General features: G+C 46.8%; 1 protein-coding gene and 1 long non-coding RNA gene across 2 annotated transcripts; both read left to right on the plus strand.

Moving 5' to 3' along the window:
• Positions 1-7644: 7644 nt before the first annotated feature.
• Positions 7645-17106, plus strand: dusp16 (dual specificity phosphatase 16). The gene is made up of 6 exons (XM_030440580.1): positions 7645-7946; positions 12109-12247; positions 13222-13385; positions 13493-13652; positions 13884-14007; positions 14421-17106. The coding sequence occupies exons 1-6, from the start codon at positions 7668-7670 to the stop codon at positions 15505-15507; spliced, it is 1953 nt and encodes a 650-aa protein (XP_030296440.1). The 5' UTR covers positions 7645-7667; the 3' UTR covers positions 15508-17106.
• Positions 7953-8366, plus strand: LOC115595846 (uncharacterized). Its single transcript, XR_003986812.1, has 2 exons — positions 7953-8194; positions 8231-8366. It is a non-coding gene; the product is annotated as an uncharacterized LOC115595846 (long non-coding RNA).
• Positions 17107-17633: the final 527 nt, after the last annotated feature.

Consider the following 17633-nt stretch of genomic DNA (forward strand, 5'->3'; position numbering starts at 1 on the left):
TTAACAAAAATGTTCCTTGTATTAGCATACTACCTCAAATTTACACCAGAGATTCTTCTTCTTTTTTCTTTTTTTTAAATAACCTGGCTGGATTACTTTCCATTTATTCATCTATTATTTTCAGCAAGATTAGGCTAACCCTCAACCAAACAGACGGAATATCAGTTGTCTGTACATTCATATCATTAATGCTTGTCACTGGTTGAATTCTGTCTCTTTTTGGTTGGATATGTCTTATTAAAATGTGTTGTGAGTGCTGAGGATGACTCAAGGAGCAAAGCAGCTGTGAAGTGTGGTGGTGCGGCCACAGGGGGCGTCAAAATCAACACAAAATGACAGTTCCTTGTAGTAGCATACAGATACCTCAAATTTAAACCAGAGATTGTTCATATACTTTTTAAAGTAACCTTGTTCCATTATTTATCTCTTATTTCCAGCAGAATTAGGCTAATCCTCACCCAAACAGACAGAAGATCAGTTGTTTCTGTACGTTCATATCGTTAATGCTTGTCACCGGTTTAATTCTGTCTGGTTTGGTTGGATACGTCTTATCAAATTGTGTTGTGAGTGCTGAGGATGACGAAGCTGCTGTGTAGTGGTGCAGCCACAGGGGGGCAGCAGAATAAAAAAAAACTTAAAGTTCCTTGTAGTAGCATACAAATACCTCAAGTTTACACCAGAGATTATTCATATATTTTTTTAATTAACCTGGTTCTATTACTTATTTATTTATTATTTCCAGCAGAATGAGGCTAACCCTCACTTATACAGAGAATATCAGTTATTTCTGTACATTCAGATCGTTAATTATCGTCACCGGTTGTATTCTGTCTGGTTTTGGTTGAATATGTCTCATTAAATCAATTTTCATGTCCGAGTGCTGAGATTGACTCGAGGAGCGAAGCTGCTGTGTAGTTTGGTTGTGAGGCCACAGGCAGCTCCAGTTTCAACAAAACCTTAAAGTTCCTTGTAGTAGCATACTGATAACTCAAATTTCCACCAGAGATTATTCATATTATTTTTAATTAACCTGGTTAAATTACTTATTCATTCATTAGTCATTCATTAGTCATTTCTGTACATTCATATCGTTAATGCTTGTCACTGGTTCTGTCTGATTAAAACTGTTTGAAATGTCTTATTAAATTAATTTTTATGTCAGAGTGTTGAGGATGACTCGAGGAGTGAAGCTGCTGTGTAGTGTGGTGGTGCAGCCGCAGGGGGGCGCCAGAGTCAATTAAAACTTAAAGTTACTTGTAGTAAGTCTAATCATATTTAAGTTAATTGACATGTGAGTGAATATATCTCGTCACCTGTCACCTGTCTCTAACATGTCCCCTCTCCGTGTCTCCCTCGGCAGACTGCAGCCTCCACACAGAAAGCTGAGCTGACGGTGAAGTTATTTTCTGTCGGCTCACTCATGGCTGCCTGCGCCTTTAAGAGCCTGTTGAGTTGAGCTCCGATGACGACATCCTTTTATTTTTAACGCAGTGACCTCATCTCTGATGGCAGCAGGACTCCACCAGCGGCAGGACTCCGCCAGCCGAGCGTCCCTCTTCTCCCCCGGCCTCAGCTCCGTCTCATACCCGGTCCACTCTCCGCCACACGGAACCAGCCTCCATCTTTAACCCGGCCGGACGGTTGAGGAGCCGCTCGGACTTCTGACGTCGAGTTTTTCAAACGGTGAGTTGACCGAAGTGTCCGGTCCAAGTCCGCGATCCGCGGCTGCTGAAGTTCCGTTAACGGGCCTCAAGTCAAAGTTTAGTTGACGTGTGTGTCGAAGAAGAAGTTGTGTTGAAGAAGACGAAGCAGCAAAATGTCTCCTTCTTCTTCTTCTTCGTCTTCTTCTTCTTCTTCACGGTGTTTTTGTAAGAATCGGCCTGGCGGTCAGTGAGTCGTTCACACCGACAAAATGTCAGAGAACAGCGAGTAACGACACCAGAACCACCGAGGAACTGTGTGGAAATGTCGACCCGACCGTCCGAACTCTATTCTACACTCACCAACTCATTACAGACACTGTATACAACTTTTAATCAGCTGACATCAAAGTTAAACCTCACAGTTCCATTAAACTCCCCTTTAATAATGCCAAACCTCATTTAAAAAAGTGGCATTTTAGCAGATACAGTATGTGTTACATTAGCATTATTTGTACAGTAAATCCTTTATTTCTTTCGAATAATGATCACAATTTTTAACAAATGTCATGAGAATTGATCCAACCTGTGTTTATACACACATAAACTAATCTATAACTGCTTCCTGTCTGACATTAAACCTTTACTTTACATGAAAATGTCACTAAAAAACATCTACAGGTTCATCCAAACTCATCTTATACACTTATTTACTCATTAAATACACTTTATACAACTTTTAATCAGCTGACATCAAAGTTAAACTCCCCTTTAATAATGCCAACCCTCATTTAAAAAAGGGGCATTTTAGCAGATTACTTTAGCATTTTTTGTACACTAAATCCTTCATTTTTTATCATTACTTTGGATTTATAGTTAATAACATAAAAGTTAGAAGTACATCTCGTCCAAATTTGTCTAATATTCTCTTAAAACTTTATTTTTACACATAAACTAATTTAAGACTGTTTCCTGTTTGACATTAAACCTGTCATTTATATCTTCCCTGATTGAATACAAAATCTAACCTGAACATCTGAAAATGTGAAGTCTTATATAATTTATTATCGAGCTGTAAACATGAAGTCAATGCTATTTTTCCAATATTACCTCAGTGTTTGATCTGTTTATATTATGTAGTAAATGTACTCAAGTACTGCACTTAAGTTACATTTTGAGGTTTATTAAAATACTCTATAATAAATGTTTATGTGTCGCACTTGTTCAAGCAGCGTTACAAACAAACAACAACATCTGTTGTGTTACACTGAAGAGTTTTAACTGTCAAACAGATCAATAAGACATTTGGACGCCACCGTCGACAGTTTTCATGAGTTTCTGATGTTTTGTTGACTAAATGATTAACCTGTATATTATATTTTCAGAAGCATTTGACAGATTAATGCAGAACAGGAGAATAATCTCGAGCTGCTGCACAGCTTCAGTAACCTCCTGTTAAAAATACCTCAGTGGTCAGTTTCACATCTTATTTAGAAGCTCACGTTCGTTAGATTCATTTAAAAATTGATCAATACAAATCAATATCTCACTGATGATCCTGAGAGCTGTGAACAAAACCAACAGCACAATAAACCGCTTAAAAAAACATCTTAGTGTTTAAAATGGCCTCTGATGAGTTTCCTACAGGATGAATTAACATTCAAAGGGGAAATAAAGAGCAGGGTTTTTTAACTTGTCTACATTCAGTCAAGTGAAGATGATATTAAAGGTGAGATGTATAAAGTAACACATTGTTCATATAATGTTTGATCTTCACCTTCTCAGACTTCACACTGTAACTGTTGGACTCTAAACTTCCCCTCATCTCTGGATGTGTTTTCACTTTCAGCGATGGCGGCGCTGGTTTCGGTGACGTCGTCTGTACATTAACTGTCTCTCTGCTCGCTGACACCAGATCAGGTGACACATCTGACACTTGGCCTGCGTTGGTGACTAACGGCCGTTTTATTGTATCCTGTGATTTTAGTCTCGACTCATTGAGGAAGTCGACGTTGAGCTCTGAGAATTGATGGGTTTGTTTTTCTGCGCGAGGGGATTTTAAAGGTCGGCGTGAACGAGAGAGTGACGAGATCAGCAGCATCCATGTGTCTGTGCTCGTCAGGGGGACGACTTATTTTTATTACACACTAATTATAGATCAGAGTTCAGCTTTATTTAGGAGGTGAAGACATTTATAAAGACGGATCCAACGGGCTTAAAGGAACAGTACACGCTAAATCTGAATTATCTTCAGTGAGTTTTGGTGAGTATTAAAAACAGTTGATATTATAACTCTTCATCATCAGTGTTGTACAGAGAAAAACTAATCCTGTGCTTAAAATATTCCTCTGTAGAACTGATCAGGTAAATATAGAAGCTCATCAGTGCCAGAGGGAATTATAAGATGTGGTTTTTTAGATAATAAGAAAAATGTAACTTTTAAATTCAGTCAGATGCTAAAAGTAATAAGAAGCTCGTTGGTCTGCAGAAGAGAACCGATCACAACCTGATCTGAGGAGACGTTACGTACACCTCAGTCGGGGTGCATGCCAACACTTTTATCTCAGCAGCTGCGGTGAAGAGTTCAGCTGTAAAAAGGATGTGGATAACATCTGGAGCGACGTGTCGGTGAGCTGATGACATCGTCCTGTCACAGATGTATCAGTGTATCGACTCAGTGGTGGATCATAGTGAGGAGATGATGACTGGACTGTCAGTTTTGGGTGAACTGCTCCTTTAAGATCAGTGTTATTAACACTGTAGTTTATAATTTGTTCTATTTCAAACATCTTTAACTCGTTCTGACTCTCCTGGCGTCACCAAACTGCTCCGTTGTTTAAAATCATGTTACATCCTGATGGTTCTGGCTCAGGTGAGGTGAGACAGGTGAACCTGTCGGCCTCTGATGTCAGCGAGAGGTTAAAGTCCTCTGATTGGCTGATTGACCGCCGTCACAGCTGAGATATTAACCTTCGGTCAGAGTGGGCCGACAGGTTGAACCAGCAGACACACCTGCTGCAGGTGTGACCAGGAAGCAGCCGCTCGCTGTTTCTGCTCAGGACGCTGAGATCTGAGGTGCTGCGTGTTAAGATGGCCGCTCATGTTTCTGATGGATTATATTCTGATGTCATTACGTCTGGAAACACGTGCTGGGTTTGGTGATTGTGTCTCCAGACGTACATGTTTGTTCACGTTGTGTAACTTCCTCTGATACGAGACGTGTTTGTTCTGTGTGACATGCAGACAAACATACGATCAGTTTGAGAATAATCAGAAGATAATCAGATGTTTCTGTCGGCCAACACTTTCCTCCACGTCTGTCCGACGAACACAGACGGCTGTTAGATCCAAACGTTTCCTCCGTCCTGTCACGTTTATACCAGCAGCTTCTGGTTAATGTGCCACAGTGACAGCAGTCACATGGAAACATTTGGATCCTGAACGCACCTCTCAGATCATTACAGCACACTAAAGAGAACCTGCTGTGACCTGCTGTCGGCCTTCTTCAGAAGCAGCTGTCGAGTGATTATTGTGAATGTAAAGAAGTAGTTTTGGTTGTGATGACAGTGTTGTGAACATGATATAAGTATGATTGTAAGTATCAGCCTCTGTCGTCCTCGGCCTCGCCTGCTGCCTGTGTGCCTTCTGTCTGTCGTCACGTTCCATTTTTCACTTCCTGATACCAAAAACCTTTAGAGAGTGAAGACAGACAGGTGCAGCCAACAGTTAAAAGCAGCAACTTAAATACATGTAAGAAATCTAAAGCCAAGCTGCTTTAGTGGACTTAACGAGTCGGCAGTTCCACTCAGTGTGTGGCGGTATGCACCTTTAATGTTGGTTCTGTGTGCAGTCACAGCTGTCGTCTCTGGACTGGGTCGTGTTGTTCAGGTGCAGCAGAACACAAAACAACTGTAACTTTCAGTCTGTCGATCCCAAATATCTGTTTTTATTCTCCTTGATGTCTGATAATCCATATCGGCCCCATCGATCGACGACTCATTGATCATTCATGTTTAAAAGTTTAACAAACAACCTCAAAGATGTGTCAGTGAAAGTGACATCTTTTATATATTGGTAAGTTAGAACAGAACTGAAGAGAATGAACCAAATACTGTTTATTAATATACAACATGATATGATAATAATAACGTAACATTGTCCTTTAAGGAGCTCGTAACTTTTCTTCTTTCTAACTGATAAACAAACGACTTCTTCACTTTATTTGCTGCCCAGTTAAATAAATGAACAACATGTGTTTATCCACCAGGTGTTATAGAATAACTTCAGAACTCATCGTCCTCCTGCGTGAACCTGCCAACAATGTCTGGATCTTAGATTAATGAATATCTGCTGTTATGTATCTGCTGCTGGTTCTCTGTGGATCGTTAAAGGAACAGTTCACACTACTCGTCATTGATATAAACAACGTCCGACTTCTCTGATTGGTTTCTGAGTTTCCTCTGATTCATATCAATGTGAACAGAATCTCTCCTGGTCCTGGTTCTGTTCTGGATCGAGTAAGTCCAGACAGTCGGACTCGATCTGTGACTCTGTGGTTGATTCATTCAGTCTGAAACTAACTTCAGAGTGAACATAGAAGCCTCTTATTATGTGTGTGTGTGTGTGTGTGCGTGCATGCGCGTGTGTGTGTGTGTGTGCGTGTGTGTGCGTGCGTGTGTGCGTGTGCGTGCGTGTGTGTGTGTGTGTGTGGGGAGTTTCCTCATCGGCTCTGTAAAACTGGTTTTTGCACCATGAGGGAATTTCCTGCTGCGTCTCTGAGTCAGTTGCACAGGAAGTGAAAGCGGTGACCTTCAGTCTGGTTCGTTATTAGCGGCTGTTTCACTTTCAGTTGAAATCGTATTGATGTTGAATAACGTGGCAGCTGATGATCCTGTAGGTGGCGCTCTTTTCTCCAACACTGTGATCCAGAACGAGACGCATCACAGTCGGCGTCCGTGATCCTGCTCTCCAGAGGATGATCACCATTATTTATATTGATTAATATATTGAGTATTTTCTCCAGTTGCTGATCAGTGTTTCCTCCTGAGGACGTGACAGCAGAAAACATTCCCATTAATCAGGCTGACAGCACAGAATTGTTTCTGATTAATTGATCATGAGAATCATTGGCAGCAGGAACAGAAAGCAACACAGCTGATCTTCAGTTTCATTAAACGTCTAGATGAAGAACAGAGTTATTAATGCTGACGCTTACAGGCCGGAGAAACTGACAGTACAGCTTTTCATATGTAGCTCCAGGCTAAAGAAGCTGTTAGCTCCAACTCCAACTCCTCAGTAGTGATCCACTGTTACAGCCTGAATTACATTATATTTAAGATTTAAAAACAGATTTAAAGAGTAAAAATAACAAAGAAAATAATTATTAAATCAATGCAAAATGTTGCTCTTGTTGTAGCATCAGTTTCCTGAAGGAGTTAAGAGTCCCACCAGACCGATTATCTTCACGCCGCGACGCTGTGAGGTCATCAATGAGACGAGAGACGAGGATGAGTTGATTGACAGGTGTCACTGTGGACGCCTGATGTTGGAGGACGGTTTGTGATGAAGTCAAATCTGACAGCTTGTGTTTCCTGTTCCAGAGTCTGAAACCACCTCAGCATGAAGACCAGGGTCATCGTGCAGAGTGATGTCATCAGGACGAGCCCGCTGTGGTGTCAGTGAGCCCCGCCCACCGGCCTGCACGCCGCCTGAAGACGCAACACACACTCTAACTACGAGGCACACACACTCACTGACTCGCAGTTAGTGAGGCCTCTCTCTCTCTCTCTCTGTCTCTCGCTCGCTCTCTCGTTCTGCCAAGCGCCATCAGGATGACATCATACCCGACCGACACAATGGAGCTCTTCATCCTCTGAGGTTCCTCGCCAGGCTGCGTCACTGCGCTGGACCGCCGGCCCGGGACGCCCAGGAGGAGGGGGAGGAGGAGGAGGAGGAGGGGGGGAGGACTACGAGCAGGGAGGGAGGGGGGTGGGGGGGAGGGAGGGAAGGGAGGGGGAGTAGTTTGACATGTCGGAGCATCCTGTGGGACCAGGAACATGGTCCAAGTCTGGTTCCGGGACGCTGAGGCCCGGAGTGGTGCGGACCATCGGGGCCGAGGCTCTGGTGGCTCTGCTGGAGGGCGGGCTGGACCGGGTGGTTCTGATCGACAGCCGGCCCTTCGTGGACTACAACGCCTCGCACATCCTGGAGGCGGTGAACGTGAACTGTTCCAAGCTGATGAAGAGGAGGCTGCAGCAGGACAAAGTCCAGATCGCAGAGCTGCTGCAGCACTCGGCCAAGAAGAAGGTGGGTCACCTGTCCGCCAAACACCTGACGCACTGAACACCTGACGCACTGAACACCTGACGCACTGAACACCTGACGCACTGAACACCTGACGCACTGAACACCTGACGCACTGAACACCTGACACTTAACAGCAGAACTGTGAAACAAGTCGTAGACCGAGTCGAGGCAGAGTAATGAGATGAACAGCCTTTAATTAATCACAACAGTAAAGCCTTCATCAGGTTCTTCATCAGGTTCTTCATCAGGTTCTTCATCAGGTTCTTCATCAGGCTCTTCATCAGGGCCTCCTGAACATTATTGTTTGATTACATCCAAGTTTAGTTTGGTTCCAGGTCTAGCTGAATGTGTTCGGGTCGTTGTGTGACTCGGGGGTGTAAATAATGTCTTTTTGAGCGATAAAGACTGTTTCTCTTATCACCTTTGGTGCGTCGCCACTCTCAGGATGAATTCTACATTTTAAACTAATTTAGTCAAACTGTTAAGAACAACAGTCGACTTCGTCCTTCTGCTGATGAAAAGTGTCAAAGCTCTGATATCTTTGTTTAGTTATTGAAGTTCTATTGGATCCAGCCGAGTCTCTGCTGACCCGAGAGGTTCTGGTCGTATTCACACGTGAAACAAAGAAAGAACTCGTGACTGAAATGTGAAAGGAAGTGAAACAGAAACCCGACGCTGTTAGAACGTCATCAGTTTCACTTCACGAGTGTCATGATGAGTCTGGTTCTGTTGATCCAGATCATCTCCACAGATGAACTCCACTCTGTGGTGTGTGAAGCTAAATTAACTGTGTAGCAGTAAGAAGCTAATGCTAGGCTACAAACAGACGACATCACGGTCACATGACTGAAACGTCTCCACCACTAAGAGTCTTACTGCACAATTACTATCCAGGTTTTCTATAAACTGATCAATGTACAAGTTGTAAAGTCAGAGTTAGAACAGTGTGTAACTAAAGTGGCCTGTAAAGACGGACTAGTGAGTAGATGAGTCTCCGTGTTCGCTGTGAGGACGTTTAATGTCCCCGACAACCTCTGTAGTCTCATTCAGACACTTGTTAGCAACCGCTAACTGTTGTTAACACATGAAGAGCTTCAGGATTAAACTCTGGGACATTTAATGATGATTTATGTCTTTAATATGTTCAGCCTGTAAACACACAGCTTATTACACACATTTAACTGAAAACACATCAACACTCACAGACTCGAGGGACTCTGACGAGGGGACAGGACGTGCTAACATGCTAACATGCTAACATGCAGAGAAAGAAACCCAGAAAAGAATCAGAATCTTCTAACAATAATAATAAACTTTATTTATACAGCAGAGTTTACAAAGGAAACACAGAATCCTCGCCTGAGGAGTCGACAGCCGTCATTACAAGTAAAAAGGAATAAAAGTGATAAAACGGGCAAAGTTGCAGAAAAACGAGGGAAAATAAAGAGTGAAATAAATAAAAGACGACATCACATCAAAGGAATTAAGAGCAGATTAAACAAATAAACAGAAAACAGAATGAAAGCGAGCGGTTCATGAGTTAAATCAGACGTAAGGACGTAGCTCAGAGGAGAGTGAACATGTGGAGACAGTGAACAGACCTCAGATCAGTGGACGCTGCAGATATGAACATGGATTGTTTCTTCAGACGGACGCTGACGGAGGCGTCTGACCTCACAACAGCTTATTTATCCTGAACAAAGACGGCTGGCGAGCGGCGAGGCGGCTCCGCCCTCTGCGGTGGCTGTTAAACTGGAATAACAGCTCGAGGAAGCTCGAGGAAGCTCGGCCGCTCGTCTGATTACTGAGGCAACATTTTCCGTCCGATTACGAGCCGTAATTAATTCTGAGTGCAGCGATGGAGAGAAAGCAGAGTTTCCTCCAGAGAGGACGAGTAGAGCAGCCAAACCACCGAGGATCAGTCTGAGCAGAGAGGACGAGTGCCGGGGACGGACCTGCATCCTGAATCTGTCTGTCCTCACCTGACTGTCTTCACCTGTCCGTCTGTCCTCACCTGTCCTCACCTGTCTGTCCTCACCTGTCTGTCCTCACCTGTCCGTCCTCACCTGTCTGTCCTCACCTGTTCTCATCTGTCTGTCCTCACCTGTCTGTCCTCACCTGTTCTCATCTGTCTGTCCTCACCTGTCTGTCCTCACCTGTCTGTCCTCACCTGTCCTCACCTGTTCTCATCTGTCTGTCCTCACCTGTCCTCACCTGTCTGTCCTCACCTGTCTGTCCTCACCTGTCTGTCCTCACCTGTTCTCATCTGACTGTCCTCACCTGTCTGTCCTCACCTGTCTGTCCTCACCTGTCCTCACCTGTTCTCATCTGTCTGTCCTCACCTGTCTGTCCTCACCTGTCTGTCTCCATCTTTCTGTCCTCACCTGTCCTCACCTGTTCTCATCTGTCTGTCCTCACCTGTCTGTCCTCACCTGTCTGTCCTCACCTGTCTGTCTCCATCTTTCTGTCCTCATCTGTCTGTCCTCACCTGTCTGTCTTCATCTGTCTGTCTCCATCTGTCTGTCCTCACCTGTCTGTCCTCACCTGTCTGTCTCCATCTTTCTGTCTTCACCTGTCTGTCTTCATCTGTCTGTCTTCACCTGTCTGTCCTCACCTGTCTGTCTCCATCTGTCTGTCCTCACCTGTCTGTCCTCACCTGTCTGTCTCCATCTGTCTGTCCTCACCTGTCTGTCCTCACCTGTCTGTCTCCATCTTTCTGTCTTCACCTGTCTGTCTTCATCTGTCTGTCTTCACCTGTCTGTCCTCACCTGTCTGTCTTCATCTGTCTGTATTCACCTGTCTGTCCTCACCTGTCTGTCCTCACCTGTTCTCATCTGTCTGTCCTCACCTGTCTGTCCTCACCTGTCTGTCCTCACCTGTCCTCACCTGTTCTCATCTGTCTGTCCTCACCTGTCTGTCCTCACCTGTCTGTCCTCACCTGTTCTCATCTGACTGTCCTCACCTGTCTGTCCTCACCTGTCCTCACCTGTTCTCATCTGTCTGTCCTCACCTGTCCTCACCTGTCTGTCCTCACCTGTTCTCATCTGTCTGTCCTCACCTGTCTGTCCTCACCTGTCTGTCTCCATCTTTCTGTCTTCACCTGTCTGTCTCCATCTGTCTGTCTTCACCTGTCTGTCCTCATCTGTCTGTCCTCACCTGTCTGTCTTCATCTGTCTGTCTCCATCTGTCTGTCCTCACCTGTCTGTCCTCACCTGTCTTTCTCCATCTTTCTGTCTTCACCTGTCTGTCTTCATCTGTCTGTCTTCACCTGTCTGTCCTCACCTGTCTGTCTCCATCTGTCTGTCCTCACCTGTCTGTCCTCACCTGTCTGTCTCCATCTTTCTGTCTTCACCTGTCTGTCTTCATCTGTCTGTCTTCACCTGTCTGTCCTCACCTGTCTGTCTTCATCTGTCTGTCTTCACCTGTCTGTCCTCACCTGTCTGTCTCCATCTGTCTGTCCTCACCTGTCTGTCCTCACCTGTCTGTCTCCATCTGTCTGTCCTCACCTGTCTGTCTCCATCTGTCTGTCTGTCCTCACCTGTCTGTCTCCATCTGACTGTCCTCACCTGACTGTCCTTACCTGTCTGTCCTCACCTGTCTGTCTCCATCTGTCTGTCTCCATCTGTCTGTCCTCACCTGACTGTCCTCACCTGTTTGTCCTCACCTGTCTGTCTCCATCTGTCTGTCTGTCCTCACCTGTCTGTCTTCATCTGTCTGTCCTCACCTGTCTGTCTCCACCTGTTTGTCCTCACCTGTCTGTCCTCACCTGTCCTGATCCTGTCCCCTCCCTTGTCCCGGTGCTGCCGGGTCGTCACACCTTCCTGTGTTTGGCTCTGTTACCTGTGAAGCGTTCAGGAGATTTTGAGCGTTTAGATGTTAAAACTGAAATAAATCAGCTGCTCAGACTCAGTCAGGGAGGACAGGATACTCACCTGTCACCTGTTCATATGAGTCACATCACAATACACAGTGTCAGTACTGTGTGGAGTGGACTGCAGCAGAACTCATCAGAACTCCTCAGATGTTAGAGGTGAAACACTGTAGCAGCAGAACATGAAGGTAGATTGAGAAGTTAAGATGTCGGACCAACAGTGTGATGTGATAAACTAACTGAACGAACGTCAGGTGTGTTAATGAACTCCTCCTCTTGTGTCTGCTGTAGTTGGAGCTGCAGGGCGATCAGGAGGTCGTCGTGTACGATCAGAGTTCTTCTGACCCGGCTGCTCTCAGCGCCGAGTCTTTCCTCAGCGTCCTGCTGGTGAAGCTGGAGAGGAGCTTCCCCTCCGTGCACCTGCTCTCAGGTCAGTCCCACACAAACCACTAGAGTGTAGAGTCTGTGAGACAGACGAGTCCGAGTCGAGGGTCAGAGGTGAAAGATCCCTGAGACCCAGACGAGTCCCGAGTCAGCGCCAGAGAGACAGAGTCCCAATCAGAACAGCAGAGACTGAGACTAGTCGTAGTCGATCCGTGAGACGATAGAAGAAGCTGAGAAGTGATCGACCCAAACAGCCTCCACGTGGGCGCTCCCTGTTGGTTCTGCCTGGTTCGGCCCGGTCGCTGGTGATAAAGCCGTTCATTAGTGTGAGCGACAGGCGGCTGGACTGCAGGCGTCCTCCCTCCTCTTCCACCGAGGCTGACGTTATGTAACCATGATGTAATGCTGCGCTGACGACTCCGCCCTCCAGCTCTAACAACACAAAGACTTCCTAAAAGCACTCGGTCAAAGGTTCAGCCGTTACACAACAACGTGTGTCTGCAGAGAAGAACCCGGAACCTGCTGCTCTGATAACACAGGGGAGTGGAAAGGATCAGAACCAGGCTGGAAACATGGACCTCTGCAGAAGAACCATGAACACACACCGGCCTGCTGCCTCACCACGGCACCAAGCTGGATTCATCCGCCGCTGGAAATAATCCCAGTAACTGCTGTGCTGCTGTTGGTGTGATGAACACGGTGAGCAGCTGGTTCAGGAAAGACTGAAGACTAAAGAGTTTTTAAAGATTTAAGCAACGAGCCACAGATGGACGACATGTGGGTTTGGATCTGTACGTTCCAGCTGCAACAATCAGTCTGTTAACGGTTCAGAGGTCACATGTGGGTCAGCTGCTCATCCTGATGAGGAACCGAGTGTTTCGTGTTCGACTAAACAATGTATTGATTCATTGAGAGTGAAAGTATTTATGAGTAGCAGCTCTAAATGTGGAGAAACACCAAGTTTCATTTCAGTCGACCTCTAACGTCACTTTCCTTATAATTCTTGTGTGTTGGTCTCAGGTGGATTCTCAGAGTTCTCCCACCTGTTTCCTGGTCTGTGTGAGGGGAAGTCCACCCTGGTCCCCTCCTGCATCTCCCAGCCCTGCCTGCCCGTCACCAACATCGGACCGACCCGGATCCTGCCTCACCTGTACCTGGGCTGCCAGAGGGACGTCCTCAACAAGGTAGTGGACGCTCACAGCGGGGCGTGTCCTCTCTCTGGATGTGATGTCAGATTGTTTCTTTAAACTCAGTGGACGGGTTTGAACCGGGTCTGTGTTTCTGTCTCCAGGATCTGATGCAGCAGAACGACATCGGCTACGTCCTGAACGCCAGTAACACCTGCCCCAAGCCCGACTTCATCCCCGAGTCTCACTTCCTGCGAGTCCCGGTGAACGACTCCTTCTGTGAGAAGATCCTGCCCTGGTTGGACCGATCGGTGGAGTTCATAGGTCAGAGGACATTTCTGTAAAAGAGCAACAAACTGACCTGAGAGGACGACAGATTATACTGATTCACTGTGTTTATATGTGGCGGACCCTGCCACCTCTCTAACGTCACACAGTGCTCTGGGACCTTATTGACCTGATTAATATTGTACATATTAAAATATAAACTACAGACTGCTCCTTTAACATGTTGTGCGTGTCCTCAGACTGACCCGTCGCTCTGTTGTGTTTCAGAGAAAGCTAAAGCGTCCAACGCTCGCGTCCTGGTTCACTGCCTGGCTGGAATCTCCCGCTCAGCCACCATCGCCATCGCCTACATCATGAAGAGGATGGACATGTCTCTGGACGAGGCGTACAGGTGAGGACAGCTCAGGTTCATACGATGATGTAATGTCAGGACTGATGTTTTCTTTGTGACGTTGAGGCAGAAACGTGACAAAGTTCCATGAAAACAAACGTAACGGAGACATGAAGCAGACGTGTGATGTCATCGTGTCCCTCTTGTTCTTCTTCTTCGGCCCTTTAATGGTTTCTGCCCGTCGTCGTCTTCATGAAGCGGCTGATTATCACTTCCTCCTCTGACAGAAACGTTGATGGAGCTGATGTGAACTCAGAGTTCAGATTCCTGTTTGATGTCCGTCGGGCACATTCCTCCGTCCTAATGAGCCCAGAGCCTCGTTAACCCTCTAATTAATGTGTGCTGTGTGTCAGTGTTGATTACAGACGCTCGCCATGACTCTCACTAACGATGGCCGCTGTGTGTGTCCACAGGTTTGTGAAGGAGAAGCGTCCCACCATCTCTCCTAACTTCAACTTCCTGGGTCAGCTGCTGGACTTTGAGAAGAAGATAAAAAGTCCTCTCGGTACTGAAGCTAAATTCAAGTCCGGCGGCGAGGTCCCGGTTCAGCCCGAGGACCCAGAGCCCGCGGCCTGTTGTGAGGGCCCGGGGGGGCTCGGCCTGGTCCCGCTGGAGCCCCTCACGCTGCCCTGCGTTCTGGCCGACGCCCCCGAGGATCGTCTGCTGGCTCAGGCTCTGAGCGGCCTGCAGCTCGCCGACGTCCCTGAAGACAACGCCCGGCTGAAGCGCTCCTTCTCTCTGGACATCAAGTCGTACGGCGAGCCGGGCGGGAGCGCCACGCACCGCGTGTTCGTTCCTCACGGTGCCTCAGGAGACGCTGGCGAGTTTTACAAACCGTCTGCCTTCAAAGAGGCGACCAGTAAACCGTGCCAGTTCTCCCCGGTGGAGGAGGTGTCGGAGCAGTCCACCCCGGAGCAGAGCCCCGACAAGGAGGAGGCTGACGGGTCTGAGCGAGTCACACCGCCGGCCTCCAGCGGCTTCACCAAACCTCCGCCCGCTGCTCCGAACTGTTCACAGCAGCTGCAGCGGAGCGGCAGCATGGAGGAGAACACCACCAGCTTCCTGTTCGGCCTCTCGCGCAGCCAGCAGCACCTCGCCAAACCCGGCTCCAGCGGCGCCCTGAAAGGCTGGCACTCGGACATCCTGCTGGGCCCCGTCACCGTCTCCTCCTCCTCTCTGGCCGGCGGCTGGTACCTCTCCTCCGACTCCACACGCTTCTACTCCACCTCGGCCATCCTGAGCGGCGGCAGCTTCACCGCTTACAGCTGCGGCCACGGCCTGGAGGCGGTGCGGCGGCGCAGCCGGCAGAGGACCGGCGACCGCGGCGACTCGAGGAGGAGCTGGCACGAAGAGAGCAGCTTCGAGAAGCAGCTGAAGAGACGCAGCTGTCAGATGGAGTTCGGAGACGGCATGACGGACAGCCGGTCCAGAGAGGAGATGGGGAAGGTGGGCAGTCAGTCCAGCTTCTCCGGCAGCATGGAGGTCATCGAGGTGTCCTGAAACTGATCCTGGAACTGATCCTGAGGCGCGTCAGGACTCTCAGGACGAGTCTGAAGCTGCTTCGACTCGCAGAGAGAAACGTGCAACACACATCGACCGCCGCAGCGACGCCGGACCGGACCGCACAGCGCTCAGCGTGTCGGCCCAAATGTAACACTTGTTTATTCTTTCAAACAGTTTGAGGCGTCTTACATTCACAGCTAGCTGACTGTACGAGAGCGAGTGATGCATTGTGGGTTGTTTTTAGCTGTAATGTTGCTAACGGTGAGTCTGTCAGTTTCTGTCAGAGAACAAACTGACGAGCAGCTCCACAGAGAAACATCCTCCTCTTTTAAAAAGTCTGTTTCCATCTTATATTTTGGCCGAGCTGTGACGAGCTCGCAGCAGCCGCCGCCGCCACGCCGCCGCTGCAGCGTGTGCGTCAGTGAAACACAACGCGAGGACGACACGCCTCCTGTAGCAGGAACACAGCAGACCTGGCAACCCTGAAGAGGTTCAGAGCACGAGTGCTGAATAATGTCTGAAAATGAAAACTCTTCTTCTTCTATTGGATGTCAGCAGATTATCTTCCCTACTTTATGGTGATGACACACCTGGAGGCGGGCTCAATCTTCTTCTGTGGTACTTCCTGCTACAGGAGGCGTCTCCATGACGACGCAGACTGGCGGTAATGAAACAGGCTGAATCCATCCAGTCACTCATCGTCCTGCTGCTGGAGAGCCAACAAACAGTTTCATCTTTATATTTTTACAATTTGTTTGCAGAACTTCTGTGCAGAAGATCAATAATGATAATGATAATAATAATAATATTGATAATGATGATAATAATGATAATATTGATAATGATAATGATGGTGAGTGACGGGACATTCAGACACGAGGTGAGAGAACACACAGCGTCAGACGTTTGGATTCAGCCAAAGTATCAATCAACCAATGAGAACATCGTGAGGTGCTGCAGGTGAGCTCACCTGTGTCACTGCAGCGCTCAGCTCAGGGTCGGGTCGGGTCGGGTCGGGTCGGGTTGGTGTGTGTTGCAGTAAACTGTGACTGACGGACTCTGAGCCCTCCAGCGGTCCGTCTGCTCTGCGTCTGTTCCGAGGAGGATGATTTTCTGTCCGATGAACTCTGTGAGGTGGACAGGTGACGTCTCAGGTGAGGCGGGACTGAGCGGCGACACACAGACTCACAGTTCATGTTGCACTACTGTGGTTTAAAGAATGATCGATTAAAAAGTTGTAAATCAGTAAAATAAAGGTGATGATGTCAGTTTGTTTCCTCTCTCACGGCGCCCTCTGCTGGACTCAGCGTGTGACGGCAGCACTGATGTTTCTGCAGATCAATAATCTGATCAGATGATTGATGATGTTCATGATTCTTCTGACAGAAAACATTTAACAGAGCTGCCTCATCAGAATCCTTCATCAAACTAAATTATTGTTTGAATGAAAATCAAACTCACTGTTCAAATCAACACAATTTAAACTGAGCAGAATGAAAAAGTCACAAATCAACTTTTGATTTATTTGGTTATTTCCTGTGAAGATGATGTTTTTATCTGATATCTGATTAGAAATGAGCTGAAAACATTAAAACCTGTGTGAGCTTGAGTTTAGTTTGTTGTTTTACTGCAGCAGATGATTCATGTTGAGATCTGAGGGAGGATTGATTCATTATCATTAAACTCAAATCATTTATCAGATGAAATAAACAGATTCAGCTCTTCTAATACTGTTCTACAATAACAGATAACTATTGTAATGATTGTGATGATAATGATAATGATGATGTTACTTTTACAACACTTGGAGAAACTAGTTTGACATGATTGAAACATTCCAGGAGACAAAAACAGACATAAATAAAAAATCAACACATCTGGAGATGAAGCTGATGTAATCTGTAATCTGTAAAGTAACTTATAACTCAGATAAGAATCAGAATCAGAATCAGAAGGTAGAATCAGTGGAGGTAGTGAGTGTAGTGAAGTACTTGAGTAGATGTACTCAGTTACTTCTCCCTCAGCAGAGAGCTGACGTCCAGCAGGGGGCGTCCTCACCTGCACACTGACTGTTTACACAGCACAGGGTTCTGTTCCCTCAGTGCAGACTGGAAGGTGTCATG

Source organism: Sparus aurata, chromosome 14 (assembly GCF_900880675.1).
Source record: "Sparus aurata chromosome 14, fSpaAur1.1, whole genome shotgun sequence".
NCBI classification, from domain to species: Eukaryota; Metazoa; Chordata; class Actinopteri; order Spariformes; family Sparidae; genus Sparus; species Sparus aurata.